Here is a 27853-nt window from a genome sequence, read left to right on the forward strand (position 1 = left end):
GGGCCCAGGACCCCAGCCTGCAGCGAAGCTCAGGGCACAGGACCCCAGCCTGCGGAGAAGCTCAGGGTCCAGGACCCCAGCCTGCAGCGAAGCTCAGGGCCCAGGACCCCAGCCTGCAGCCAAGCTCAGGGCCCAGGACCCCAGCCTGCAGCCAAGCTCAGGGCCCAGGACCCCAGCCTGCAGCCAAGCTCAGGGCCCAGGACCCCAGCCTGCAGCGAAGCTCAGGGCCCAGGACCCCAGCCTGCAGCCAAGCTCAGGGATAAGGACCACAGCCTGCAGCCAAGCTCAAGACCCAGGACCCCAGCCTGCAGCCAAGCTCAAGGCCCAGGACCCCAGCCTGCAGCCAAGCTCAAGACCCAGGACCCCAGCCTGCAGCCAAGCTCTGGACCCAGGACCCCAGCCTACAGCCAAGCTCAAGGCCCAGGACCCCAGCCTGCAGCCAAGCTCAGGGCCCAGGACCCCAGCCTGCAGCCAAGCTCAGGACCCAGGACCCCAGCCTGCAGCCAAGCTCAAGGCCCAGGACCCCAGCCTGCAGCCAAGCTCAGGACCCAGGACCCCCAGCCTGCAGCCAAGCTCAAGGCCCAGGACCCCAGCTTACAGCCAAGCTCAAGGCCCAGGACCCCAGCCTGCAGCCAAGCTCAAGGCCCAGGACCCTAGCCTGCAGCCAAGCTCAAGGCCCAGGACCCCAGCCTACAGCCAAGCTCAAGGCCCAGGACCCCAGCCTGCAGCCAAGCTCAGGACCCCAGCCTGCAGCAAAGCTCAGGACCCAGGACCCCAGCCTACAGCCAAGCTCAAGGCCCAGGACCCCAGCCTGCATCCAAGCTCAGGGCCCAGGGCCCCAGCCTGCAGCCAAGCTCAAGGCCCAGGACCCCAGCCTACAGCCAAGCTCAAGGCCCAGGACCCCAGCCTGCAGCCAAGCTCAAGGCCCAGGACCCCAGCCTGCAGCCAAGCTCAGGACCCAGGACCCCCAGCCTGCAGCCAAGCTCAAGGCCCAGGACCCCAGCTTACAGCCAAGCTCAAGGCCCAGGACCCCAGCCTGCAGCCAAGCTCAAGGCCCAGGACCCCAGCCTGCAGCCAAGCTCAAGGCCCAGGACCCCAGCCTGCAGCCAAGCTCAGGACCCCAGCCTGCAGCAAAGCTCAGGACCCAGGACCCCAGCCTACAGCCAAGCTCAAGGCCCAGGACCCCAGCCTGCATCCAAGCTCAGGGCCCAGGGCCCCAGCCTGCAGCCAAGCTCAGGGCCCAGGACCCCAGCCTGCAGCCAAGCTCAAGGCCCAGGGCCCCAGCCTGCATCCAAGCTCAGGGATAAGAACCCCAGCCTGCAGCCAAGCTCAAGGCCCAGGACCCCAGCCTACAGCCAAGCTCAAGGCCCAGGACCCCAGCCTGCAGCCAAGCTCAAGGCCCAGGACCCCAGCCTGCATCCAAGCTCAGGGATAAGAACCCCAGCCTGCATCCAAGCTCAGGGATAAGAACCCCAGCCTACAGCCAAGCTCAGGGCCCAGGACCCCAGCCTGCAGCCAAGCTCAAGGCCCAGGACCCCAGCCTGCATCCAAGCTCAAGGCCCAGGACCCCAGCCTGCATCCAAGCTCAGGGATAAGAACCCCAGCCTGCATCCAAGCTCAGGGATAAGAACCCCAGCCTGCAGCCAAGCTCAAGGCCCAGGACCCCAGCCTGCAGCCAAGCTCAAGGCCCAGGACCCCAGTCTCTCTCTGTGGTAATCGGTTCCAAACAGTCACCACTCTGTGGGTGAAGAGGTTTCCCTTGAATTCTCTGCAGACTGAAGAAGTCGAGCTGACTGCAGTTCTGTCTGAGATGTTCTTCGCACCTCTAACCTCTGGGCTGAGGAAGAATGACATTGGGAGTTAACTTCCTTAGTCACTACTCATTTCCACGTTATAGGTCATTTTCCCTGCTTCTAAAGTTTTGTTGAAAACACCACTGTTCTCTAAAGACTGAAAACAGAATGGGAAACCATCAGTTGAATGTTCAACAGAGCAGGGTCAGAAACCAGAGGCAGGTTTGCACAGGGCAGAGTTTGGGGATCTTGACGACGGTCGGGGTAAGAACGTATGATGAGGAGAAGGGAATCAGCAGTGGGGTGTGGCAACGAATGACAGAGTAACAACATTTGGAAGCTGATTGAGAGAGAAAATCTTTCGGTTGTCTGACTGGTGACGCAAACAATGCCTGTGGTGAGATGCTCCTCTGGTCGAGGAACATGTGTGTGTTGGGAATGGTTTTATCTATTGAGGGAGTTGTTCCTGCGTGTTTATCCTGTAATATTATATCTGAATGGTTATTATGGATTGTCCTATCTGAAATTATGTATTGATTATCATATAATTTGTAAGATTTTGACTCTAAAACTGGATCTGGCTTGAATTTATGGTGCCTTTATGAAATGGTGGAGGGCATTCATGAGTTTGTATTTGAAAGCAAGATGTTGGTGAATGACACTTGCAACTTGATGGTACCAGCGTAATTAATCAGATTGAGTTAAACTGCTGCAGGATCCCAGAATGTGTTGGATTGTGTCTGGTTTCTCTTGGCATTTTCTGCACTTGTTACCTGGTTTCTTTGTCTTTTATGTACTTTTGATATTTTAAATGTTAGTCACCTTGTCCTGTATTTCCGAAAGTAACCCCTGTTTCTGAGAAGAGGTCTCCAACTCTCAGTCAGGTGCTTGATGCTTCCCTGTCACCATCTTGTCTGCTCAGATCATTGGGATGTCTCCCATGGAGGGTCATCCTCATTCCACTCGTTATTTTTCCATAGTGATGAATAATGTTTCTGAGTTGGCCTCTCATTTAAGTTTTCTGGTCTGTATTTCTTATCAGAATTGCACCTACCTGCATAGTGTGGTGAATCCTGTTTATTTTGTATGAAAATATATACTTCACTTTACTTTACTTCACTTTATTGTTGCTAAGGAATTGATACTAGAGCGTACAATCATCACAGATATATTTGATTCTGCGCTTCGCGCTCCCTGGAGTACAAATCGATAGTAAATAGTAAAAATTCAAATTATAAATCATAAATAGAAAATAGAGAAGGGAAAGTAAGGTAGTGCAAAAAAAAAATGGAGATGCAGATCCGGATATTTGGAGGGTACGGCCCAGATCCGGGTCAGGATCCGTTCAGCAGTCTTATTACAGTTGGAAAGAAACTGTTCTCAAATATGGCTGTACAAGTCTTCAAGCTCCTGAGCCTTCTCCCTGAGGGAAGAGGGACGAATAATGTGTTGGCTGGGTGGGTCGTGTCCTTGATTATCCTGGCAGCACTGCTCCGACAGCGTGCGGTGTAAAGTTAGTCCACGTACGGGAGATTGGTTTGTGTGATGTGCTGGGCCGTGTTCACGATCTTCTGCAGCTTCTTTCAGTCTTGGACAGGACAACTTCCATACCAGGTTGTGATGCACCCTAGAAGGATGCTTTCTGCAGTGCATCTATAAAAAATAGTGAGGGTTTTAGGGGACAGACCAAATTTCTTTAGCTTTCTCAGGAAATAAAGGCGCTGGTGGGCCTTCTTGGCAGTGTACTCTGCTTGGTTGGACCAAGTCAAGGTCATTTGTGATATTGACCCCAAGGAACTTAAAGCTTTTGACCTGTTCCACTTGCTCACCACTGATGTAAATGGGGTCGTGCTGTCCGCTTCTCCTTCTGAAGTCAACAACCAATTCATTCGTCTTGCTGACATTGAGGGATAGGTTATTGTCTTCGCACCATGCCACCAGGTTCTTAATTTCCTCTCTGTACTCAAACTCATCATTACCCGGGATACGGCCTACAATTGTTGTGACATCAGCAATATTGTACGTTTGTATATTGTATATTTATGTACGATACAGAAACTGGTGTCACCTGTGTGTGTTGTGGCGATGCAAAAATTTGCTGGAGAATTTGGAAGTGGGAAGAAGTGGGGTGATATTTGGATATCTGACTTTCTAAAGCATTATTTAGCAAGCAAACCACAGATGCTCGGTGTGCAAAGCTCTGGTGAGAAAATCCTTCATTACCCGTTACAGGCCTGCTACATAGGTTGAGTGCGAGTGCAGATGAACTCCATCAAACCCAGAGGAGATCAAAGCTCTTATTGACAGTGATTTGCCAGCTGTTAAAAGAAATACCTCTCTATTTAAAATTCAGTGTGCACATGTTGTTATCAGTGGGTAAATATCGCACAGCGCCAAGATTTTTTGGCACACCAGTCATGACAAATTAGAGAGGACATTGGTGGGAAGGCGGGGAGACCTCCAGTGTCCTTGACACCCTCACCTACAAGATGTGCATCCAGCTGCAGCTTGTAACCCTGCACTTCAAGGAGCTGAAGCTGGAAATGGATGAATTCTGGATCGTTAGGAAGTCGGAGAGGTTACAAATATGACATTAAGAGAGGTGAGTTGCACCAAAGGTGCAGGACACAGGATACTCGGTGAGAGTCAGGAAGGGGAATGAGGTTAAATAGCCATTGTAGAGTACTCTTGTTGCCATCCCCCACAAGAACAGGTGGACCACTTTAGAAACTGTTCGGGGTATTACTGAGCAGAGGAAAGTCAAAGGGGTGATAGGGGATTTGCTATTTTGGGAATTAAAACTAGCAGAGATCAAATATCCTAGTGGTAAGGCTTGCTGGTGCTAGTGTGTGATGGTGGTATGGTGGTTAAACTAAATTTGCAGGAGAGATTGGAGTCAGAATGCCAGAACAGATGGTGGAGAGGGTGAATTGAAATAAATTGTATCCTTAATATACATGAGGAGTAGAAATCTTTACATTACTTCTCCATCTAAATGTGCAATGTGTAATTTATAATACATTGTTTGTACATGGGACAGTCATTATAACTCAGAAATACAATTGCATCAGTATGAATTAATCACTCTGATGGCCTGGTGGAAGGAGCTGTCCCGGAGCCTGTTGGTCCTGGGTTTTATGCTGTGGTACTGTTTTCCGGATGGCAGCAGCTGGAACTGTTTGTGGTTGGGGTGACTCGGGTCCCCAATGATACTTCAGGACTTTTTACACACCTTTCTCTGTAAGTGTCCTAAATAGTGGGAAGTTCACATCTACAGATGCACTGAGCTGTCCGCATCACTCTCTGCAGGTTCCTGCGATTGAGGGAAGTACAGTTCCCATACCAGGCAGTGATGCAGCCAGTCAGGATGCTCTCAATTGTGTCTCTGTAGAAAGTTCTTAGGATTTGGGACCCATACCAAACTTCTTCAATCATCTGAGGTGAAAGAGGCACACAGCCACATACCACACAGCCAGTATGTACAGACCACGTGAGATCCTCGGTGTTGTTCATGCTGAAGAACTTAAAGCTGTTCACTCTCTCAAACCCAGATCCATTGCTGTCAATAGGGGTCAGCCTGTCTCCATTCCTCCTGTAGTCCACAACCAGCTCCCCTGTTTTTGTGACATTGAGGGAGAGGTTGCTTTCTTTACACCCAGACAGATGTTGTTCAGACAAAGTCAGCAATCAAAAGGTTGAGCATGGTGAATGTGCTGAGCTGTGTATATCACAATGCAAGAAGCATCGTAGGAAAGCCAGATGAACTCAGGACAGGGAATTATGATATTGTAGCCATTACTGGGACTTGGTTGCACCCAACAGTCTGAGGGATTTAGAGGAACAAATTTGTAGAGAGATCGCAGACCATGCCAAGAAACAAAAGTTGATTCAGTAAGTGATTTTAACTTTCCAAATATTGACCGGGTCTCCCATACTGGAAAAGGACTATCTGGGGTAGAGTTTGTCAAATGTGTCCTTAATCAACATGTAGAATTCCCAATGTAGAAGTGTGCAAAAAGCTATTAGGAAATGATCCAGGGCTAGTGACAGAAATTAGTGTACGGGAACACTTTGTATCTAGTGATCATAATACCATGAGATTCCAAGTCAATATGGAAAATGAGAGGTGCATAAGAGAGATTTTAAATTGGGGAAAGGTCAATTTTGATGGTATCAGAAAGGGTCTGACAAGTGTGGTTTGTGACGGCTGTTTCCTGGCAAAGGAGTACTTAGTCAGTGGGAGGCTTTCAGAAGTGGAATTTTGAGTGTGCAGAGTTTGTATGAGCCTGCCGAATTAAAAATTGAAAGGTAGCTCGTGCAGGGTACTTTTTTTTTAAGTTATCTTCTGTTGGTTTTAAAAACTTACCAATACTTTTTGTTGTATTATTTGTCCTCTCTTTGGCTTTTATGTTGGCTTTGGCTTCTCATTTCAGCCATGGTTGTGTCCTCCTGCCTCCCAATGCTTCCACTTCTTTGGGATGTATCTACCATGCACCTCCCGAGTTGATCCGAGAATCTCCAGCCATTGCTGCTTCGTTGTCATTCTTACCAGTTTTCCCTTCCAATCAAGTTTGGCCAGCTTTTCTATAATAGAAACAGGGAGAAGTTCAGTACAAAAACATCCCATTTGGCCCAGTTAGCCAATGCTGAAAATACATTTAAGCTGACTAATGCAACGTCCTACACTGGGACCACTGCCCTCCATACCCCTACCATCAAGGTACCTATCGAAGCTTCTCTTTAATGGTGAAATTGATCTGGCATTAACCACTTGTGCTGGCATCTCATTCCACACTGTCACAACCATTTCAGTGAAGAGTTTTTCCACATGTTCCCCTTAAATTTTCACCTTCACCACTTATCCATGACCTCTGGTTATAGTCCCACCCAACCTTAGTGGAAAAAGCCTGCTTGCATTTACCCTCATAATTGTGTATACTTCAAACAAATCCACAAAGCAGTGTATAATTTCCTTGTTTATGCTTAGCGTATTTTTTACATGTATAAGATGATGAGGGGCATTGATCATGTGGATGGCCAGCGGCTTTTTCCCAGGACTGAAATGGCTAACACGAGGGGACATGGTTTTAAGGTGCTTGAAAATGTGTACCAAGGGGATGTCAGGGGTAAGTTTTTCACACAGAGAGTGGTGGGTAAGTGGAATGCACTGCCAGCAATGGTGGTAGAGATGGATACAATAGGGTCTTTTAAGAGACTCTCAGATAGGTACATGGAGATTACAAAAATAGAGGGCTATGTGTTAGGGAAGTCCTAGGCAGTTTCTGGAGTAGGTTACATGGTCAGCACAACTTTGTGGCCTGAAGGCTCTGTAATATGTTGTATATTTCATTGTGGGGATCTCATCCACGGACGATTCTGCTCATCTATTGTCTAACTCTTCCTTCTGTAGCAGTGTTTCCCAACCTATTTTACCCCTAGTGCCGCGAGTCAAGGCGAACTGTCGAGCATCCAACTTGCTAATCTATGCATCCCCAACAACGTCTGTGAGGTTGGTAAGGTCGGTCGAGATTGCCGAGGGTGACGATGATTGCTCAAGGCCTGCAGTGCTTTGCTTCTTCCTGTGTCCCAGTGCCACATCCTGTTTTGGAAGTGCCTGCTCTACTAAAGGTCGGTCAGGTCTGATGTCTCAAATTGGGGGTGGGGGTCGCTGACCGCTCCACCAATTATCTTGAACGCCCGCCCCCCCGCCCGGTGATCGTTATTTGCTCCTAAAGGCATCTTCGGACACGTCACCGTCCCCAGAGGTAATCACTGTTTTATTGTGATAATTTCCTCATATTTCTGGTTTGAGCTTTCATTTCAGTTCAGAATAGCACATGCTCGCACCGTGTTGGATCCTGCTTTCGTTGATGGAAATATATCCTCAGATGATTGACTGTGAGTGGGACAGAGGGAGTAGAACTCCCCCAACACTGTGTCTGAGTGTGCGCAGCTCCCTCAACATCTCGCTACCTCCTCTCTCCATAGTGAGCTCACTTTATCTGTCATCCCTTTCCTCCCTACCCTTCACCCTCCTCACTCCTCAGCACACCATCCTGTTTCTCTCCTCCATCTTCTCTTACTCTCCCCTTCCTCCTCTCCTCCTCTCCGCTCACACTTTTACACCCATTCCGTCTCCCTCACCTCCCTCTCTTACTCCGCTCACCTCAACTTTCTATCACTCTCACTTCTCCCCTTTCTGTCTCCAAAGCACCACCATCATCACCCGCTGCCCCCCGCCCCCCAACCATGACAGACTGACACTGAATCTCGGCCCGTGTTCACACCAGGATAGCACCCCGTCCTACGTCACAATGTGCGATGGTGACAGAGACACAATTGTCGACAAGGCAACCAGCCTTGGTGTTCTGTCTGGACATCGGAACTCACTGACATTCGGAGTCGGATGAAGCAGACACTGAGGGAGAGAGAACCAAGGGGAAGAGGGAGACTGGTTGAGTGAGAGTGAACGGGACAGACTGAGGAGAGTTGGGAGGGAAGTGTCCGAGGCGAGAAACAGAGGGGAGAGAGACGGCGGAAACAACCAGTGAGCGGAGAGAATGGCGGGAAGTGAAATGGACGTGGGTGAGAAATACTTGGGGAGTGAGTGAGGGGGCAGAGAGTGGCGTTGGAGGGAATGACAGAGGAGAGAGATTGGAGGGAATATGGGATGGAAGAGAGATGGGGAGTTAAACTGAGATAGAAACCAGGGATTGAGACGGTGGAGATAAGCGAAGTAAAGAGACGGGCGATTTGATACCTCTGTTGATCAGTGGGAGAGAAGCGGACAGGAATCGAAAAGGGCCACTCATTTTAAATTGAGATGTATGGAAATTATTGGAATTCTAAAGCTTCCTTGTAATTTCTTTTAGGATCAGTGAAGTGTTTATCTATCTACCTAGCTGAGTTGAGTGTACGTTTTTCTTAAGATTCGCTGCCCCGAGGGCGTGAAGGCGGGTGTCTGGGTACATTTGAGGTGGAGATAGAGGGGAATGGGCACAGAACCATAGATCAGTCACGGCCGTGTTGAATAAACATATTACCACAAGACTTCCTCCTCATCTCCCTTCTGAATTGATTTCCCTGTAGTCTGGGGGTGTGCCCCTGGTCCTGGGCTCTGCCTTAAGGGAAACATCCTGTCCACATCCTCCCTATCTGGGCTTTTCAGTATTCGGGAACTCTCCCTCTAAGCTCCAGCGGGAACAGGCACAAAAACACCAAATACCATGAGCTGTGGCCTTGTTAATCAGCCTCAGGTGCAGCACCTTGTTTGTTAAAGACCATCTGAAAATCCAAACAAACAACATTCACCGCTGTTCTTATTTCACCACAGAATTCCAACAGATTTATCTGGGAATATTTCTCCCGAGGAAAACCATGCCGACTTTGGCTGTACTTTATCATCCGCTCCAAGTACCCTGAAACCTCATCGTTAATGGACTCCAACATCTTCCCAACTACTGAGGTCAGACTAACTGTCCTGTAATTTCATTTCTTATGCCTCCCTCCCCTCTTAAAGAATGGAGTGGCATTTGCAACTTTCTAGTCCGCCATAACCATTCCCAAATCTAGTGATTCTTCAAAGATCATGGCTCATTCTTTAAGAGGAAAATGAGGGGGAGCTTCTTCAATCAGAGGTGGTGATATTGTGGAATGGGCTGCCACAGCAAGTGGCCGGTTGGATTTCAACATTTAAGAGAAGTTTGGATGGGTTCATGGATGAGAGGGGTATGGGGGATATGGTCACGGTGGAAGTTGCTGGAATTTGGCAGATTGATGGGTTGGCACAGACTAGACTGGCCGTATGGCATTACTCTGTGCTGTACTGCTCTATGACCCGAATGTCTGCACAAACTCTTCAGCTAATTGTTTCTAAACCCTTGAATGTACACCATCTGTCCGGGAGACTTGCCTGCCTTCTGTCATAATGGGGGAACCGGGGCGGACCCAAATACAGGGCACAAACACGTTTTGTAGTAGGGTTAACAAAATTGACTTCATTACTCGTTACAGGAAGAGCAAAACGGAAGCGGGAATAAGCGTACTGGACATGTCACAACGGGGGCGTTCGGAACGGACGTAAATGGAAGACACAGACACTGAAGTACAAGGAACAGGACTCAATTAGATTAGGGACGTGACAGGATACAGGCAAGAAGCAGGGACAAGAATGCAGACTTGGGTTTAAGAAAGTGGGACCAGGACTAGAAACCATGGACTAGGAGACAAGGCTTCGATTCCGAGCCCAAGACTGGACAAAGACCCAGAACCTGGGTCTTGCCTCGGGCTCGGACTCCAGAACCAGGCAAGGACATGACATGGCTTCAGAGCAAGACGAGGCTGGGGTCTGCAGGCCTGAGCCAGGAGACAGGCTTGGGGTCCTGGGCCTTGAGCTTGGCTGCAGGCTGGGGTCCTGGTCCTTGAGCTTGGCTGCAGGCTGGTGTCCTGGGCCCTGAGCTTGGCTGCAGGCTGGGGCCCTGGGCCCTGAGCTTGGCTGCAGGCTGGGGCCCTGGGCCCTGAGCTTGGCTGCAGGCTGGGGCCCTGGGCCCTGAGCTTGGCTGCAGGCTGGGGCCCTGGGCCCTGAGCTTGGCTGCAGGCTGGGGCCCTGGGCCCTGAGCTTGGCTGCAGGCTGGGGCCCTGGGCCCTGAGCTTGGCTGCAGGCTGGGGCCCTGGGCCCTGAGCTTGGCTGCAGGCTGGGGCCCTGGGCCCTGAGCTTGGCTGCAGGCTGGGGCCCTGGGCCCTGAGCTTGGCTGCAGGCTGGGGCCCTGGGCCCTGAGCTTGGCTGCAGGCTGGGGTCCTGGGCCCTGAGCTTGGCTGCAGGCTGGGGTCCTGGGCCCTGAGCTTGGCTGTAGGCTGGGGTCCTGGGCCTTGAGCTTGGCTGCAGGCTGGAGTCCTGGGCCTTGAGCTTGGTTGCAGGCTGGGGTCCTGGGTCTTGAGCTTGGCTGCAGGCTGGGGTCCTGGGTCCTGAGCTTTGATGCAGGCTGGGGTCCTGGGTCTTGAGCATGGCTGCAGGTTGGGGTCTTGAGCTTGGCTGCAGGCTGGGGTCTTAGATCTTCGAGGCTTGTGTTCTTGGAGCTTGGGTTGTGATCTTCAAGGCCTGGATTCTTGGACCTTCTCCTGGGCAGGACATGGAACTCCTGGGCAGGACAGGGAACTTCACCCCACGGAGGTAAGAACAGGAAGGGGCCGACCCAACCGCAGGGTAACGGCAAATGGCCTGCTTACCCAATGGAGACAAGGTACAGGAAGGGACAGAACCAACCACAGGGTTACGGCAATTACGGCCTGGCTTACCCAACAGAGGCAAAGACAGGAAAAGAGCTCAATCTGGGGTGGCTCTGAGTCTTGTGGCAGTCAGCAACCTTGGCTGGCTACAGAAACAGCCAATCCATACCACGATGACTGCTCTGACGAGTGGCAACAAGGCTCAATGAAGCGTTGGTCCTCCAACCAGGCCTAGAGATCACGGATGGTTTCACTAGCCTTCCATCAGCAGGTTGCTCCAAAGGGGACCAACGAGACAAACCAGCAGCTCATACTCAACCCCAAGACTACTTACATTCCAAGCTGAAAGATGGGAATCAGGTGCCCATGATTAACTCAACCAAACAAGGGACAGCTGGAAGACCCAGAGTCCTGAGTCCACGGACCGGACCGTGAACCGGAATGCGGACTTCACGGACCGGACCATGACAACACAAGGACTCAGGCCCTGGACCAGGCTGGGACTCAGGGTCTGGGCTAGGACTTGGTGCCTTCCTCACCGCCGACTCAACCTACAAATTATCCTTTAAGGAATCCTGCACAAGTGCCGCCAAGTTTAGACTATTTGGAAAATAGTGTATTCGGTATTTCTTTCCCCAATGTGCATGGCTATACACTTCGGGACACGGTATTCCATCTGCTTCATTTATGCCCTTTCCTCTAAACGCCAAAGTCCTTTTATAGCCTCTCTGATTCCTCAAAACTACCTGGCCCTTCAGCTCTCTTGATATGATCGGCAAACTTTGCAATAAAGCTATTAATTTTGTCATCCAAGTCCTGTGGAACATCACTAGTCACCGGCAGCCAACCAGAAAACATCCCCGTTATTACTATCCTTTGCATCTGCCAATCAGCCACTGTTTTATCCATGCAATAATCTTTCCCATGTCAAGTGACCGATAACAATGACTACAGAATTGAGTCAGGTTTTATAAAAACAAACAAACATTTTATTAAACTCTGCTCAAAAGTAGCGAAATGTATTTAAATGACTAACTTAACCGGAAGTTAACTGCTCTATGGCAACTCTGAAACAGTTCTTAAAATGGTAAATGTGAAAACTGTTCTTAAAGTGGTAAATCCGAACACAGTTCTTCGAATGGTAAATTCGAAAGTCCAAGACATTTATACAGCCAATTAGGAGAGACTTCCCTAAAGTAATGAATTCCTCGAAGACGTGACATTGCTGCTGATCCCAGCCGGACCCTCCCTTGTCCACAGGATTCACAACGACGGAAATAAAACGGTTTAAAGGAACTGATCTTTTCCTTTGGAAAATAGATACTCCACAATCCTTCCTGCTTTAGCAGAGGATATCTCAGATGCAGGTCACTATTTCTTGAACGAAGATTCAATAAAGGTCGATCCTCTCCAATACAGCCGAACGACATCAGCTTTACTTGACTCTGTGAGTTCCTGTACTTTAGTAAGGTCTTCACTCTCCAATACTACTCACAATAGAAAATAGAACTCCACTTTAGAGGGAAACTAAAGAAATATGCAGCATAACAGAGTATCTGACGAATTAAATAACAAACTAAACTTAAAACTCAACTGGAAAAACTAACTACATCGCACCAGAGGTCTCCCTTTATATACCTGGTGAGAACATGTCATCAGGTGACCTCACATCGGTGGGAAAATTACATCATGTGACCTCCACAAGACGATTACATCATGCTCATAACATTATTAATTACATCATGGTCATAAGACAGTCACAAGATACCCATGAAGTATGTAACCCCTGTAATATCATGGGCTCATAACTTGTTAACCAGCCTCATGTGTGGCACCTTGTGAAACACCCTCAGAAAGTGCAGGTGGACATCATCAACCGATTCTCCTTTGTCTATCTTGCTATTACCACCTTTTCAGACCTTTTCTGTTTCCCAGGAACCTTCTCTCGAGTAATGGCAACTTCACACACTTCTGACCATAGACATCTGAACTTCCACCTTTCCGTTGGTTGCTTCCACAATGAAGACTGATATGAAATACTTATTCAGTGCACCAGCCATCTCCTTGTCCCCTATTACTACTCACCCCACCCTCCCCCAGGCATCGGTTCCCCTGGTTCGATATCCACTCTTGCCTCTCTTTTACACTTCATGTATCTGAAGAAACATTTGGTATCATCTTTGATGTAATTAGCTAGCGTCATATTCCATCCTTCATTTCTTAATTACTTTTTTAGTTGTCTCTTGTTGGTATAGAAAAGTTTCCCAATCATCTAACTTCCCACCAGTTTTTGCTCTGTTATCTGCCCTCCCTTTAGCTTTTACGTTGGCTTTGCCTTCTCATCAGCCGTGGTTGTGTGCTGATGTCTTTAGAATAGTTCTTCCTTTTTGGAACGTATATATCCTGTGTCTTCAGAATTGCTTCCCGTAATTACAGCCATTGATGCTTTGTCGTCATCCCTGCCAGTGTTTTTCTCCCTATCAAATTTGGCCAGTTCCTCTCTCATGCCTCTGTAATTGTCCTTATTCCACAGTTGTACTGATACATCTCACTTTAGCTTCTCCCTCTCAAATTTCAGGATGAATTCAATTATATTATGATCGCTTTCCCCTCAGGGTTCTTTTACCTTAGGTGATCTCATTCCGTTCATTGCACAACACCAAATCCAGAAATGCTGATTCCCAGCTGGGCACAAACAGGAGGTCGTTGCCCAGCTGTGTGCCTCAGTTATCTGTTCGGACCCTTACTCTTCGTGATTTTTAGAAGTAACCTGGATGAGGAATTGAAGGGATGGGTTAGTAAGTTTGCTGATGACACAGAGGTTGGGGGTGTTGTGGAGAGTGTGGAGGCCTGTCAAAGGTTACAGTGGGACATTGATAGGATGCAAAACTGGGCTGAGAAGTGGCAGATGGAGTTCAACCCAGACAAGTGTGAAATGGTTCATTTTGGTAGGTCAAATATGATGACAGAATGTAGTATCAATGGTAAGACTCTTGGCATTGTGGAGGATCAGAGGGATCTTGGGGTCCAAGTCAATAGGATGCTCAAAGCAGCTGCACAGGTGGACTCTGTGGTTAAGAAGGCATACGGTGTATTGGCCTTCATCAATCGTGGAATTGAATTTCAGAGCCGAGAGGTAATGTTGCAGCTATATTGGACCTTGGTCAAAACCCACTTGGAGTACTGTGCTCAGTTCTGGTCACCTCACTACAGGAAGGATGTGGAAACAAAAGAAAGGGTGCTGAGGAGATTTACAGGGATGTCGCCTGGATTGGGGAGCATGCCTTATGAAAACAGGTTGACTGAACTCAGCCTTTTCTCCTCAGAGCGAAGGAAGATGAGAGGTGACCTGATAGAGGTGTAAAAGATGATGAGAGCCATTGATTGTGTGGATAGTCATGGGCTTTTCCCCAGGCCTGAAATGGCTGCCACAAGAGGGCACAGGGAGTAGGTACAAAGCTTGGGAGTCGGTACAGAGGAGACGTTGGGGGTAAGATTTGTACGCAGAGAGTGGTGAGTGCATGAAATGGGCTACCGGCAACAGTGGGGGAGGCTGACACTATAGGGTATTTTAAGAGACTTTTGGATTGGTACATGGAGCTTAGAAACAGTTATGGGTAACCCTAGTAATTTCTAAGGTAGGGGCATGTTTGGCACAACTTTGTAGGCTGAAGGGCCTGTATGGTGCTGTACGTTATTCTATGTAAACACTTCAGAAGCAGGGAAAATGACCCATAATGTGGAAATGAGCCATGAATAAGGAGGTTAACTACCAATGTCATTCTTCCTCAGTCCAGAGATTAGAGGGGTGAAGAACATCTCAGACAGAACTGCAGTCTACTTGACTTCTTCAGTCTGCAGAAAATTCAAGAGGAACCTCTTCACCCACAGAGTGGAGACTTTTGGAACCCATCACCACAGGGAGAGCGAGAGGGGAACAACAGGGGAGGATTGAAAAGGACTGTCATGGAACAGAATCACTGGCAGGGTCCAGCCGGCCTGAGTTGACTCTTTACTGTACACAGGGTGTGTTATAAATTCACTAAGTACCAGAGACAGAGTTTACAATAGAACTGATTTATTTGTTTCAGATCCAGAATATTAAACTCCAGTCCCATTAAAGGTGAATGTGTAGCAGAAGAAACTCCTCCCATGCCCAGTGACCAGGGTTTCAGGTTTCAGGTTTCAGGTTTATTATCACCGGCATTTTAAGTGAAATTTGTTGATTTAGCAGCGGCAGTTCAATGCAATACATATTTTGGCATAGATAATAATATAATACATAAATTAAAACATAGTAAATAAACAAGTAAATCAATTATGCATAATGAATACATTATTAAAATGTATAAAAACACAAATGCTGCATATTAAAAAAGTGTCCAAAGCTTTCAAAGTCCATTCAGGAATCGGATGGCAGAGGGGAAGAAGCTGTTCCTGAATCGCTGAGTGTGTGCCTTCAGGCTTCTGTATCTCCCACCTGATGGCAACAGTGAGAAAAGGGCATGTCCTGGTTGCTGATGGTGCAGAACTGGGTGTGGTGACCAGCAGCAATAATTGCAGAGTTCAGCACCAACAGTCACTCTCGAAATTGCATTCAGCAACGGTGATGGACAAATATCCGGTATGCAGCTTATTGAAACTTCCTCCCCAGTGTGAACCCTGTAGTGTGTCACAAGTTTAGTTTACTGAGCAAATCCCTTCCAACATTCACAGCAGTGTATGGCCTTTCCCCAGTGAGAACTCAATGATGCACATTTGGTGGAGATGGCTGAGAGAATCTCTTCCCAATATCTGAGCAGGTGAACGTCCTCGACCCGGTGTGAACTCGCTGGTGTCTCTGTAGGCTGGATGACCGAGAGAATCTCTTCCCACAGACTGAGCAGGTGAACGGCTTCTCCCCAGTGTGAACTGACTGGTGTCTCTGTAGGTGGGATGACCGAGAGAATCTCTTCCCACAGACTGAGCAGGTGAATGGCCTCTCTCCAGTGTGAATTCGCTGGTGTCTCAGTAGCTGAGATGACAAAGTGAATCCCTTCCCACAGTCTGAGCAAGTGAATGGCCTCTCCTCAGTGTGAACTGACTGGTGTCTCTGTAGGCTGGTTGACTCAGTGAATCCCTTCCCACAGTCTGAGCAGGTGAACGGCCTCTCCCAAGTGTGAACTCGCTGATGACTCTGTACGTGGGATGACCGAGTAAATCCCTTCCCACAGTCTGAGCAGGTGAATGGCCTCTCTCCAGTGTGAACTCTCTGATGTACCTTCAGTTCATATGACCGAGTGAATCCCTTCCCACAGTCCGAGCAGGTGAACGGCCTCTCTCCAGTGTGAACTGACTGGTGTCTCTGTAGGCTGGATGACTCAGTGAATCCCTTCCCACATTCTGAGCAAGTGAACGGCTTCTCCCCAGTGTGAACTCGCTGGTGTCTCTGTAGGTGGGATGACTGAGTGAATCCCTCCCCACAGTCTGAGCATGTGAACGGCCTCTCCCCAGTGTGAACTCGCTGATGTACCTTCAGTTGAGATGACTGAGTGAATCCCTTCCCACAGTGTGAGCAGGTGAACAGCCTCTCTCCGGTGTGAACTCTCTGATGTACCTTCAGTTCATATGAGCAAGTGAATCCCTTCCCACAGTCTGAGCAGGTGAACGGCTTCTCCCCAGTGTGAACTCGCTGATGACTCTGTAGGTGTGATGACCGAGTGAATCTCTTCCCACAGTCTGAGCAGGTGAACGGCCTCTCTCCGGTGTGAACTCTCTGATGTCCCTTCAGTTTAGATGAGTACCTGAATCCCTTCCCGCAGTCTGGGCAGGTGAACGGCCGCTCCTCGGTGTGAACTGACTGGCGAGCCATCAGGTCAGATGACCGAGTGAATCCTTCCCCACAAATTCAGCAGATGACCAGCCTCTGCCCAGTGTGAACTGACCGGTGTGTCCACAGGTGGGAAGACCGACTGAATCCCTTCTCACCCACAGAACAGGTGAATGGCCTTGTCCCAGTGTGAACTTGCTGATATTCTGTCAGTTGAGATGAGGGACTGAATCCATTCCCAGTGTCTGAGCAGATGAATGGGATCTCTCCTGTGTGAGGTGACAGGCGTGCCAGTCGGTCAGATGAGCGAGTGAATCCCTCCCCACAGTCTGAGTAGGAAGGATGATCGAGTGAATCTCTTACTCCAGTTCTTAAATATCTGGACAGAGACAGAAAAACTGGCGTGTTGTGTTCGAGATTCCTGTAGATAGATTCCTTGTCGTTTTTAACCTGTAAAAACATTTACAAAATCCATCAGTGGGTGAAGGACAACATTTCACACCAGATCACTTTAGTCACCAAGGTGTGATCTGACATCACACTGTCACAGTGAGGGTCAACGCAAGTTGGAGAAATCATCTTCTAACTTCTGTCCCTATCTAACTGTGATACTACGTTCAGTGAAATATAGACCTGTATTCCCAGATCCCCTTTCTTCTGCAACACTCCTCAGTGCCCTACCAGTCACTGAGTACAGCCTATGTCCTATCAAAAAGCAACACCCCTCACTTGCCTGCATTAAATTCCATTTTTTGGTTTCACAACCCATTTTTGCAGCAGGTCTAGATTGCACTACAAGCCATGATAGTCTTCCTCGCTGTCCACTACACCACCAATCTTGGTGCCATCCACAAATTTGCTGATCCAGTGAACCACACTGTCATCCAGATTACTGATATAGATGACAAACAACAACAGACCCAACACTGATCCCTGTGGCACACCACTAGTCTCAGGCTTCCAGTCAGAGAGGCAACCATCTGCTACCACAGTCTGGCTTCTCCCAAAGACAGTGTCTCATCCAATTTACTATCTCATCTTGAATGCTGAGTGACTGAACCTTCTTGACCAACCTTCCATATGAGACTCTGTCAAGTGCCTTGCTAAAGTCCATGTAGACAACATCCACTGCCTTGCCTTCATCCACTTTCCTGATAACTTCCTTGAGAGACTCTATAAGATTGGTTAGCCATGACTTACCATGCACAAAGCCATGCTGTCTATCCTTAATCAGTCCACATCTATCCAAATACTTATATATCTGGTTCCTGCACATACATTCCAATAACTTTCCCAGTACTGATGTCAAGCTCACCAACATACAATTTCTTAGTTTACTTTCAGAGCCTGCCTTGAACAGCGGAACAAAATTGGCTGTCCTCCAATCCTCCAGTCCCTCACCTGTCACTAAGGATGATTTATATATCTGTGCTTGGGCCCCGACAATTTCTTCACTTGTCTTCCACAGGGTCCCAGGGAACAACTTGTCAGGCCCTGGGGATTTATCCATGGTAATTTGCCTTCAGACAGGAAACACCTCCACCTCTGCAATCTGTACAGGGTCCATGAAGTTGATGCTGCTTTGCCTCACTTCTATAGACTGTGTCCATCTCCGGTGTAAATACGGATGCAAAAAAAATCTCCCCCATCTATGTTGTCTCCTCATATGGATTACCATTCTGATCTTCCAGAGGATTATTTTTTTCCCTTGCAACGTTTTTGCTCTTAACATGTCTGCAGAATCCCTGAGGAGTCTCCTTCACCTTGTCTGCTGGGGCAACCTCATGCCATCTTTTATTTCTTTCATAAGGGTTCACTTGAATTTCCTGTACTTCATAGGAAGGAAGGAAGGAACGTCGACTCAGACCATGAGAGGCTTGCATCAGGCATTTTCATGCCTTACAAGGTGCAGGTTGGAAGTCTGTGTGGGGCGCCACTCCTCGCACAGACACTGGAGCAATGTGTGGTTAAGTGCCTTGCTCAAGGACACAAACACGCTGCCACAGCTGAGGCTCAAACTTCATAAGTATCTCATTTGTTCCTATCTTCCTGTACCTGGTATGCACCTCCTTTTTATTGATCGGGGAGATGAAAGCCAAAGGGGTGATAGAGCTGCATGGTGGGAGGTGGGGGAAGGGGGTTAAACTAAAGTTGCAGGGGGAATGGGAGCCTGAATAACAGAACAGATAGTGGAGGGGTTGTGGAGACAGCTGTTGTTCTGTCCTCAGACAAAGTCAGGATGAAAACGTTGAGCATGGTGCAGTGAATATGCTCAATCCTGTATATTTCAATACAAGGAGCAGTGTCGGAAAGGCGGATGTGTTCAGGGCATGGATCAACACCTGGAGTTATGACACTAGGATCTGGCAACTGTGGTCTGGGACAGGCTGCTTTGTGGCAAAGGTGTGCTTGGTAAGTGAGAAGCCTTCAAAGTGAAATTTTGAAAGTACAAAGCGGGTATGTGCTTGTCAGAATAAAAGGTAAAGATAGAATCTGTAGGGAATCTTGGTTTTCAAGAGATATTAAGACCCTGGTGAAGCACAAAACAGAGTTGCATAACAGGGATAGGCAGGTAGGTTCTTATGGAGTATAAGAAAAGCAAGAGAACACATAAGAAATAAATCAAAATGTCTAAAAGAAGGCATGAGTTTGCCCTCACAAAAAAGATGTAGGATAATCCTAAGGGGTTCTAGAGATACATTAAGATCAAAAGTATTGCAAGGGACAAAGTTGGTCCTCTGGAAGACCAGAATGGCAATCCGTGTTTGGAACCAAAGTAGATGCGGAAGATCGTCTCTATTTACTCAGGAGATGGGCACAGCATGTATCGAAGTGTGGGAAAGCGGCATTAACATCGTGGACCCTGTACAGATTAAAGAAGAGGGGATGTTCGCTATCCTGAGGCAGATTAGGGTGGATAAATCTCCAGGGCATGACAAGGCGCTCCCTTGGACCCTACGGGAGGTAAGTACAGAAATTGTCGGGGCCCCTAGCAGAGATAATTAAATCATCCTTGGTGACAGGGGGAGGAACCAGAGGATTGGAGGACAGCCAATGTTGTTTCGCTGTTTAACGTAGAACATAGAAATCTACAACATATTAGAGTCTTCAGGCCACAAAGTTGTGCCGACCATGTAACCTACTCTAGAAACTGCCTAGAATTTCCCTAACGCAAAGCCCTCTGTTTTCCTAAGCTCCATGTACCTATCGAAGAGTCTCTTAAAAGACCCTATTGTATCCGTCTCTACCACCATTGCTGGCAATGCATTCCACTTACCCACTACTCTCTGTGTGAAAAACTTATCTCTGACATCCCCTTGGTACACATTTTCAAGCACCTTAAAACTGTGCCCCCTCGTGTTAGCCATTTCAGCCCTGGGAAAAAACCTCTGACTATCCACACGATCAATGCCCCTCATCATCTTATACACCTAAAAAAGGCTCTGAACATAAACAAGGAAATTATACATTGCTTTGAGTGTTTGTTCAAAGTATACAGAATTACGAGGGTAAATGCAAGCAGGCTTTTTCCACTGAGGTTGGGTGGGACTATAACCAGTGGTCATGGGTAAGTGGTGAAGGTGAAAATTTAAGGGGAATATGTGGGAAAACTCTTCACTGAAATGGTTGTGACAGTGTGGAATGAGATGCCAGCACAAGTGGTTCATGCCAGATCAATTTCATCATTTAAGAAAAGCTGGGATAAGTACCTTGATGGTAGGGGTATGGAGGGTGATGGTTCCGGTGCAGGTGGTTGCATTAGACAGCTTAAATGTTTTCATCATTGTCCAGAGGGGACAAATGGCCTGTTTCTGCACAGAATTTCTCCATGTTTCTATGACAGAGAAGCTGGCCAAACTTGATTGGAAGGGGAAACTGGTAGGAATAACGATGGAGCAGCAATGGCTGGAGTTTCTGGGAGCAACTCGGGAGGCGCATGGTAGATACATCCCAAAGAAGTGGAAGCATTGGAAAGGCAGGAGGACACAACCGTGGCTGAAATGAGAAGCCAAAGCCAACGCCAATATAAAAGCCAAAGAGAGGGCAAATAATACAACAAAAACTACTGGAAAGTTTTTAAAACCAACAGAAGACAACTAAAAAAGAAAATCAGATATGCTCAGGGCATTGATTTATGATTTGCCGTCATTAATGAGTCTTGGTAGCACCCAACAGTCCGAGGCATTTAGAGGAACAAGATCTCTGGGGCCTCAATATCTCTTGAAAACCAAGGATCCTTGCACCAGTTACCTTTCAACTTTTAATTTGGCATGCTCATATAAACTCTACACATTCAATATTCGACTTCTGAAGGCCTCCCACTTACCAAGTACACCTTTGACAGAAAACAGCCTGTCCCAAACCACGCTTGTCAGATCCTTTCTGATACCATCAAAATTGACCTTTGTGCAATTTAGACCATAAGACAAAGGAGCAGAAGTCGGCCATTCGGCCCATCGAGTCTGCTCCGCCATTTTATCATGAGTTGATCCATTCTCCTATTTAGTCCCACTCCCCTGCCTTCTCACCATAACCTTTGATGCCCTGGCTACTCAGATACCTATCAATCTCTGCCTTAAATACACCCAATGACTTGGCCTCCACTGCTGCCCGTGGCAACAAATTCCATAGATTCACCACCCTCTGACTACAAAAATTTCTTCGCATTTCTGTTCTGAAAGGGCACCCTTCAATCCTTAAGTCATGCCCTCTCGTACTAGACTCCCCCATCATGGGAAACAACTTTGCCACGTCCACTCTGTCCATGCCTTTTAACATTTGAAATATTTCTATGAGGCCTCCCCTCATTCTTCTAAACTCCAAGGAATACAGTCCAAGAGCGGACAAACGTTCCTCATATGTTAACCCTCTCATTCCCGGAATCATTCTAGTGAATCTTCTCTGTACTCTCTCCAATGTCAGCACATCCTTTCTTAAATAAGGAGACCCAAACTGCCCACAATACTCCAAGTGAGGTCTCACCAGCGCCTTATAGAGCCTCAACATCACATCCCTGCTCCTATACTCTATTCCTCTAGAAATGAATGCAAACATTGCATTCGCCTTCTTCACTACTGACTCAACCTGCAGGTTAACTTTAAGGGAATCCTGTACGAGGACTCCCAAGAATCTCAGCCTGTGGTCCAGACCTCTCTTTTTCCATATTGACTTGGAATCTCATGGCATTACGAGCACCAGATACAAAGTGTTCCCATACACTAATTTTTGTCACCAGCCCTGGATCATTCCCGAATAGCTTTTTGCACACTTCTACATTGGGAATTCTACATGTTGATTAAGGACACATTTGACAAACTCTACCCTAGATAGTCCTTTTCCAGTATGGTCGACCCAGTCAATATTTGGAAAGTTAAAATCACTTACTATATCAACATATGTTTCTTGGCATAGTCTGCAATCTCTCTACAAATTTGTTCCTCTAAATCCCTCAGACTGTTGGATGCAACCAAGTCCCAGTAAGGGCTACAATATCATGATTCCATGTCCTGAGCTCATCTGCCTTTCCTACGATGCTTCTTGCATTCTGAAAAACACAGCTCTGCACAGTCATCACACCATGCTCAACCTTTTGATTGCTGACTTTGTCTGAACAACATCTGTCTGGGTGTCAAGAAAGCAACCTCTCCCTCAATGTCACTAAAAAATAAGGAACTGGTTGTGGACTACAGAAGGAATGGAGACATCAATGGATCTGGAGTTGAGAGAGGAAACAGCTTTAAGTTCCTCGGCATGAACATCACCTAGGATCTCATCTGGTCTGTGCACACCGGCTGTGTGGTATGTGGCTGTGTACCTCTTCCACCTCAGAAGCTTGAAGAAGTTTGGGATGGGGTCCCAAATCCTAAGAATTTTCCACAGGGACACAATTGAGAGCATCCTGACTGGCTGCATCACTGCCTGGTATGGGATCTGTACTTCCCTCAATCGCAGGACTCTGAAGAGAGTGGTGCAGGCAGCCCAGCGCATCTGTAGATGCGAACTTTCCACTCTTTAGGACATTTACAAAGACAGGTGCATATAAAGGCCCGAAGGATCATTGGGGATCCAAGTCACCCCAACCACAAACTGTTCCAGCTGCTACCCTCAGGAAATGGTACCGCAGCATAAAAGCCAGGCCCAACAGGCTCCTGGACAGCTACTTCCACCAGGCCATCAGACTGATTAATTCCTACTGATGCAATTGTATTTCTATGTTATAATGACTGTACTATTTATAATAGATTACTAGAAATTACACATTGCACATTTAGATGGAGAATTAATGTAAAGATTTTTACTCCTCGTGTATATTAAGGATATAAGTCATTTCAATTCACCCTCTCCACCCATCTGTTCTGCCATTCTGGCTCCAATCCCGCCTGCAACTTTAATTTAACCACCACCCCCTGCCACACACTAGCACTAGCTAACAAGCCTCACCACTAGTATATTAGATCTCTGCTAGTTTTAATTCCCTAACTAACAAATCCTCTATCAGCCCTTTGAAATTCCTCTGCTAGGTAATCCCCTCTAACGGTTTCTAAAGTGGTCCACCTGCTGTTGTGTGGGATAGCAACAAGAGTACTCAGTGATGGCTATTTAACCTCATTCCCCTTCCTGACTCTCACCCAGTTTCCTGTGTCCTGCACCTTTGGTGTAACTCAGTTCTCTTCATGTCATATCCATCACCCCCTCCAACTCCCAAATGATCTGGAATTCATCCATTTCCAGCTCAAACTCCCTAACGTGCAGGGTTACAAGCTGCAGCTGGATGCACACCTAGCAGGTGAGATTGTCAAGGACACTTGAAGTCTCCCCACCTTCCCACCAATGTCCCATCTAATTTGTAATGAGCCGTGTGCCAAAATATCTTGTGCTGTGCAATTTTTACCCAGTGACAACAATATGTGCACAGTGAACTTTAAATAGAGGTACTCATTTTAACAGCTAGTAAATCACTGTCAATAAGAACTTTGATATCCTCTGGGTTTGATCACGTTCATCTGCACTCTCACACAACCTACGTAGCAGGCCTGTAGAGGGTTAGGAAGAATTTTCTCACTCCAGCTTTTGCACACCATCCATATCTGATTTGCTTGCTAAATGACACTTTTAAAAGTCAGATTTCCAAATATCACTCCACTTCCTCCCACTTGCAAATTCTCCAGCAACTTTTGCATCACCACAATACACACAGTTTCTGTATCGTACATAAATATTTCCCCTGAACCCTCCCCCAAGGTGACTGTCGGTGCTGAGCTTATTGATGGCAATGCCAATGAATATAAAGGGAAAGGCAGTAGTCTGTCCGGCACATTTGTGATGTGAAAGCTACTTGTTGCCCAGGACAAAAGTGTTTGTTATAATTATGTACCCAGAGAGAGTGGGTCAAAACGTGCTCTCACGAGTAGAAAAGTCCAGAACAAGAGCAGGTAGAAGAAGCAACGCACACAAAATGCTGGAGGAACTCAGCAGGCCAGGCAGCATCTAAGGAAGAGTACTAATGCTGAATTCCTCCAGCAATTCGTGTGTGTTGCTTGGATTTTCAACATCTGCAGATTTTCTCTCGTTTGTGATAGGAGGTAGAACAAAGGTGATTTAAAATATTTGTTCCCTTTCTCCGAGTTCCCAATCCTTGCATTTAGACAGCTGGAGCTCAGCTCTGTCTGAGAGATCCATCGGTTCCCATTCCCTCACCAGCGGGAAGCTCCCCGGGGCCCGTGTACGGGTCGTGGGGCTGAGAGAGAGGGAAGAGATCAGGACTGTCCCGGGATTCCGGGTCACGGTGTCCGGAGCTCACAATAATTATCCCGAATTCGGTGTTGAAAACCCCACCAGTAAACCGTCTCCTACCTGGAGCCGATTTTCCGAGGCCTTTACTGTACTGCGCGCATGCGCGATATTCGGGAACAAACATCAACCCTGACGCCTGCGCATTTGATCGGTGTTTCCGCGACGGCGAAAATTGTTATGCCGAGCTTTCTGGATAATCACGGTGCCATTAAAAGTTCCGGCAAGCTTCGGTTCCATGTCCAGACCTCCGTTTTTTTTTTGTGTAGAGTACTCAGTAGCTGTTTTAACACAGAAAGCGGATCCCATAAACGATTTGCTCAATATCAACAGGTATTCCGTGTATCTAAAGCCAAAGTACAATCCTCTTACAAATGTAAGAGATTCTGCAGTTGCTGGAAATACTGAGACCCACACACACACAATGCTGGAGGAACTCTGCAGTTCAGGCAGCAAATAAGCAGCGGAGTTCACAGGCTAAGCATACTGAAGGAGCTCGGCCTAAACGTTGTGTATTTATTCCTCTCCACATTTGCTGCCTGATCTGTTGATTACCACCAGTAATTTGCAGAAATTAACCACTTTTTTTTTCATTCAACCAGTTTCCAAATGTTTCTGATCTTTCATTTGTAGCCATATCCTGCTGGTCTGATTTCTCCTCCTCCTCGTAAACTCTAGACCCCATCATTCTCTGGAGCCCTAAAGCCCTGAATCATACTGCCAACTCTATCTGACTCCGCTCTGTCGAAAATTCATTCGCTAGTCTGCTGTCAGGCTTGAGAGGCGCATTGCAACAATCCAGCTGTCTGAAGCACAGTCCTTTGAAATTAGTGGAGATTACACAAAACGTTGGAAAGAGCGGGGAAAGAGTTTAACCAACTTCGTCCGGAGCCTTGAAGAACGTCAAAACCACAGTGAGCACGTCGTCTTATTCAGCCTGGAGACAATCATGCAGGAAATTCATGCAGGTGTATAAGATGATGAGAGGCATTGGTCGTGTGGATAGCCAGAGGCTTTTTCCCAGGGCTGAAACGGCTAACACGAGGGGGCACAGGTTTAAGCTGCTTGAAAGTAGGCACAGAGGAGAGGTCAGAGCTAAGTTTTTTCTAAACAAGGAGTGGCGTGTGTGTGGAATGCACTGCCAGCGACGGTGGTAGAGGCGGATACAATAGGGTTTTTTAAGAGACTAGATACATGGGGCTCGGGAAAATAGAGGGCTATGCGGTAGGGTAATTCCAGGCAGTTTCCAGAGTAAGTTACATGGTCGACACAACACTGTGGGCCAAAGGGTCTGTAATGTGCTGTAGATTTCTATGATTCTCTGAAATTCAAGGGAGATCTCTTCTCCCACGGAGTGGTGACTGGTTGCAACCTGTCATCACAGGGAGAGTGAGAGGGGAACGGCAGGGATAGATTTTGATATACTGATATGGAACGGAAATATGGGCAGGGATCAAATAGTCTGAGTGGCCTCCCTAGTTTACATTGTGAGTGTGGCAGAGACAATAAGTACCTGAGACACGGGATTTGATACAGAACTGATTTATCTTTCACAGATCCACAATATTAAACACTAGTCTAGTTTAAGGCTAACATCAGCAGAACGGACTCCTCCAATGCTCAGTGACCAGGGTTCAGTCTTGGGTGCGATGAGCAGCCGCAAGAACTGCAGAATCTGACAGTAACAGTCCCTCATAAACCTGCAGCTGCCTTCAGTCACCGTGATGATTAAACATTTAACACAGAGCTGATTTGAACTTCCTCCCTGATGTGAAGTTGCTGGTGTTACAGCAGCTGGGATGGTTTAGTAAAACTCTTTGCTCACTCCGGACAGAAATGTAGCCTCTATTTATTGTGAACTCACCGGAGCATCACAAGGTGGGTTAACTGAATGAGTCTCTTCGCTCACACCGAGCAGGTGAATGGCTGCTTCCCAGTGCGAAGCTGTTGGTGTATCTGCAAACACGAAGAAATCTGCAGATGCTGGAATTTCAAGCAACACACGTAAAAGTTGCTGGTGAATGCAGCCGGCCAGGTAACATCTCTGGGAGAGGTAGAGCCGACGTTTCGGGCCGAGACCCTTCATCATGACTAACTGAAAGAAGCGCTAATAAGAGATTTGGAAGTGTTGGGGGGGGGGGGAGGGGAGATCAGAAATGATAGGAAAAGACAGGAGGGGGAGGGATGGAGCCAAGAGCTGGACAGGTGATTGGCAAAAGTGATATGAGAGGATCATGGATCTGGATTCAGAGAAACAGAGGGAGAAAAAGGAGGGTGAGAGGAAGAATGTGTGCATAAAAATAAGTAACAGATGGGGTACGAGGGGGAGGTGGGGCCTTAGCGGAAGTTAGAGAAGTCGATATTCATGCCATCAGGTTGGAGGCTACCCAGACGGAATGTAAGGTGTTGTTCCTCCAATCTGAGTGTGGCTTCTTCTTGACAGTAGAGGAGACCACGGATAGACATATCAGAATGGGAATGGGACATGGAATTAAAATGTGTGGCCACTGGGAGATCTGCTTTCTCGGGGGGACAGAGGGTAGTTGTTCATTGAAACCGTCTTCCAGTCTGCTTCGGGTCTCGCCAATATATAGAAGGCTATATCGGGAGCACCGGACGCAGTATATCACCCCAGCCGACTCACAGGTGAAGTGTTGCCTCACCTGGAAGGACTGTCTGGGGCCCTGAATGGTAGTGAGGGAGGAAGTGTAAGGGCATGTATAGCACTTGTTCCGCTTACAAGGACAAGTGCCAGGAGGGAGATCGGTGGGGAGGGTTGTGGGGGGCGGGGGGACGAATGGAGAAGGAAATCGCGTAGGGAGCGATCCCTGCGGAAAGCAGAGAGAGGGGGGAGGGAAAGATGTGCTTAGTGGTGGGATCCCGTTGGAGGTGGCGGAACTTAAGGAGAATTATATTTTGGATCCAGAGGCTGGTGGGGTGGTCGGTAAGGACAAGGGGAACCCTATTCCTAGTTGGGTGGCGGGAGGATGGATCTGCGATGGCCAACTGAATCCCTGCCAAAATGAGAGCCAGTGAATGACATCACACTGCTATCAACGTCATGGCAATGTATCCAATCAGATCACGGACATGGACACGTGATCGGCTCTCCTTGTAGCGAGTGGGGCGCTGTCTTCTCCAGCATCTCCACCTCCACATTCAAGGATCGGCGGCATTCAAGCGCTGGTGAACTGACAGAAACAGCGGAACTAACGTGATGTAGTGTTTGTGATTC

At 47.7% G+C, this 27853-nt stretch overlaps 1 protein-coding gene across 1 annotated transcript; it reads right to left on the reverse strand.

The window, feature by feature from the left end:
- Nucleotides 1-15112: 15112 nt before the first annotated feature.
- Nucleotides 15113-24736, reverse strand: LOC140207636 (uncharacterized). The gene is made up of 2 exons (XM_072276191.1): nucleotides 24682-24736; nucleotides 15113-17277 (listed from the first exon to the last, which is right to left on the reverse strand). The coding sequence occupies exon 2, from the start codon at nucleotides 16867-16869 to the stop codon at nucleotides 15763-15765; it is 1107 nt and encodes a 368-aa protein (XP_072132292.1). The 5' UTR covers nucleotides 16870-17277; nucleotides 24682-24736; the 3' UTR covers nucleotides 15113-15762.
- Between the last annotated feature and the right edge of the window lie 3117 nt (nucleotides 24737-27853).

The sequence above is a fragment of the Mobula birostris genome, chromosome 13, assembly GCF_030028105.1.
Source record: "Mobula birostris isolate sMobBir1 chromosome 13, sMobBir1.hap1, whole genome shotgun sequence".
NCBI lineage: Eukaryota > Metazoa > Chordata > Chondrichthyes > Myliobatiformes > Myliobatidae > Mobula > Mobula birostris.

What these genes read in the sequence shown, in the direction of transcription:
- LOC140207636 (XM_072276191.1), bottom strand. Translation starts at nt 16,869, where the DNA reads ATGGCTCGCCAGTCAGTTCACACCGAGGAGCGGCCGTTCACCTGCCCA.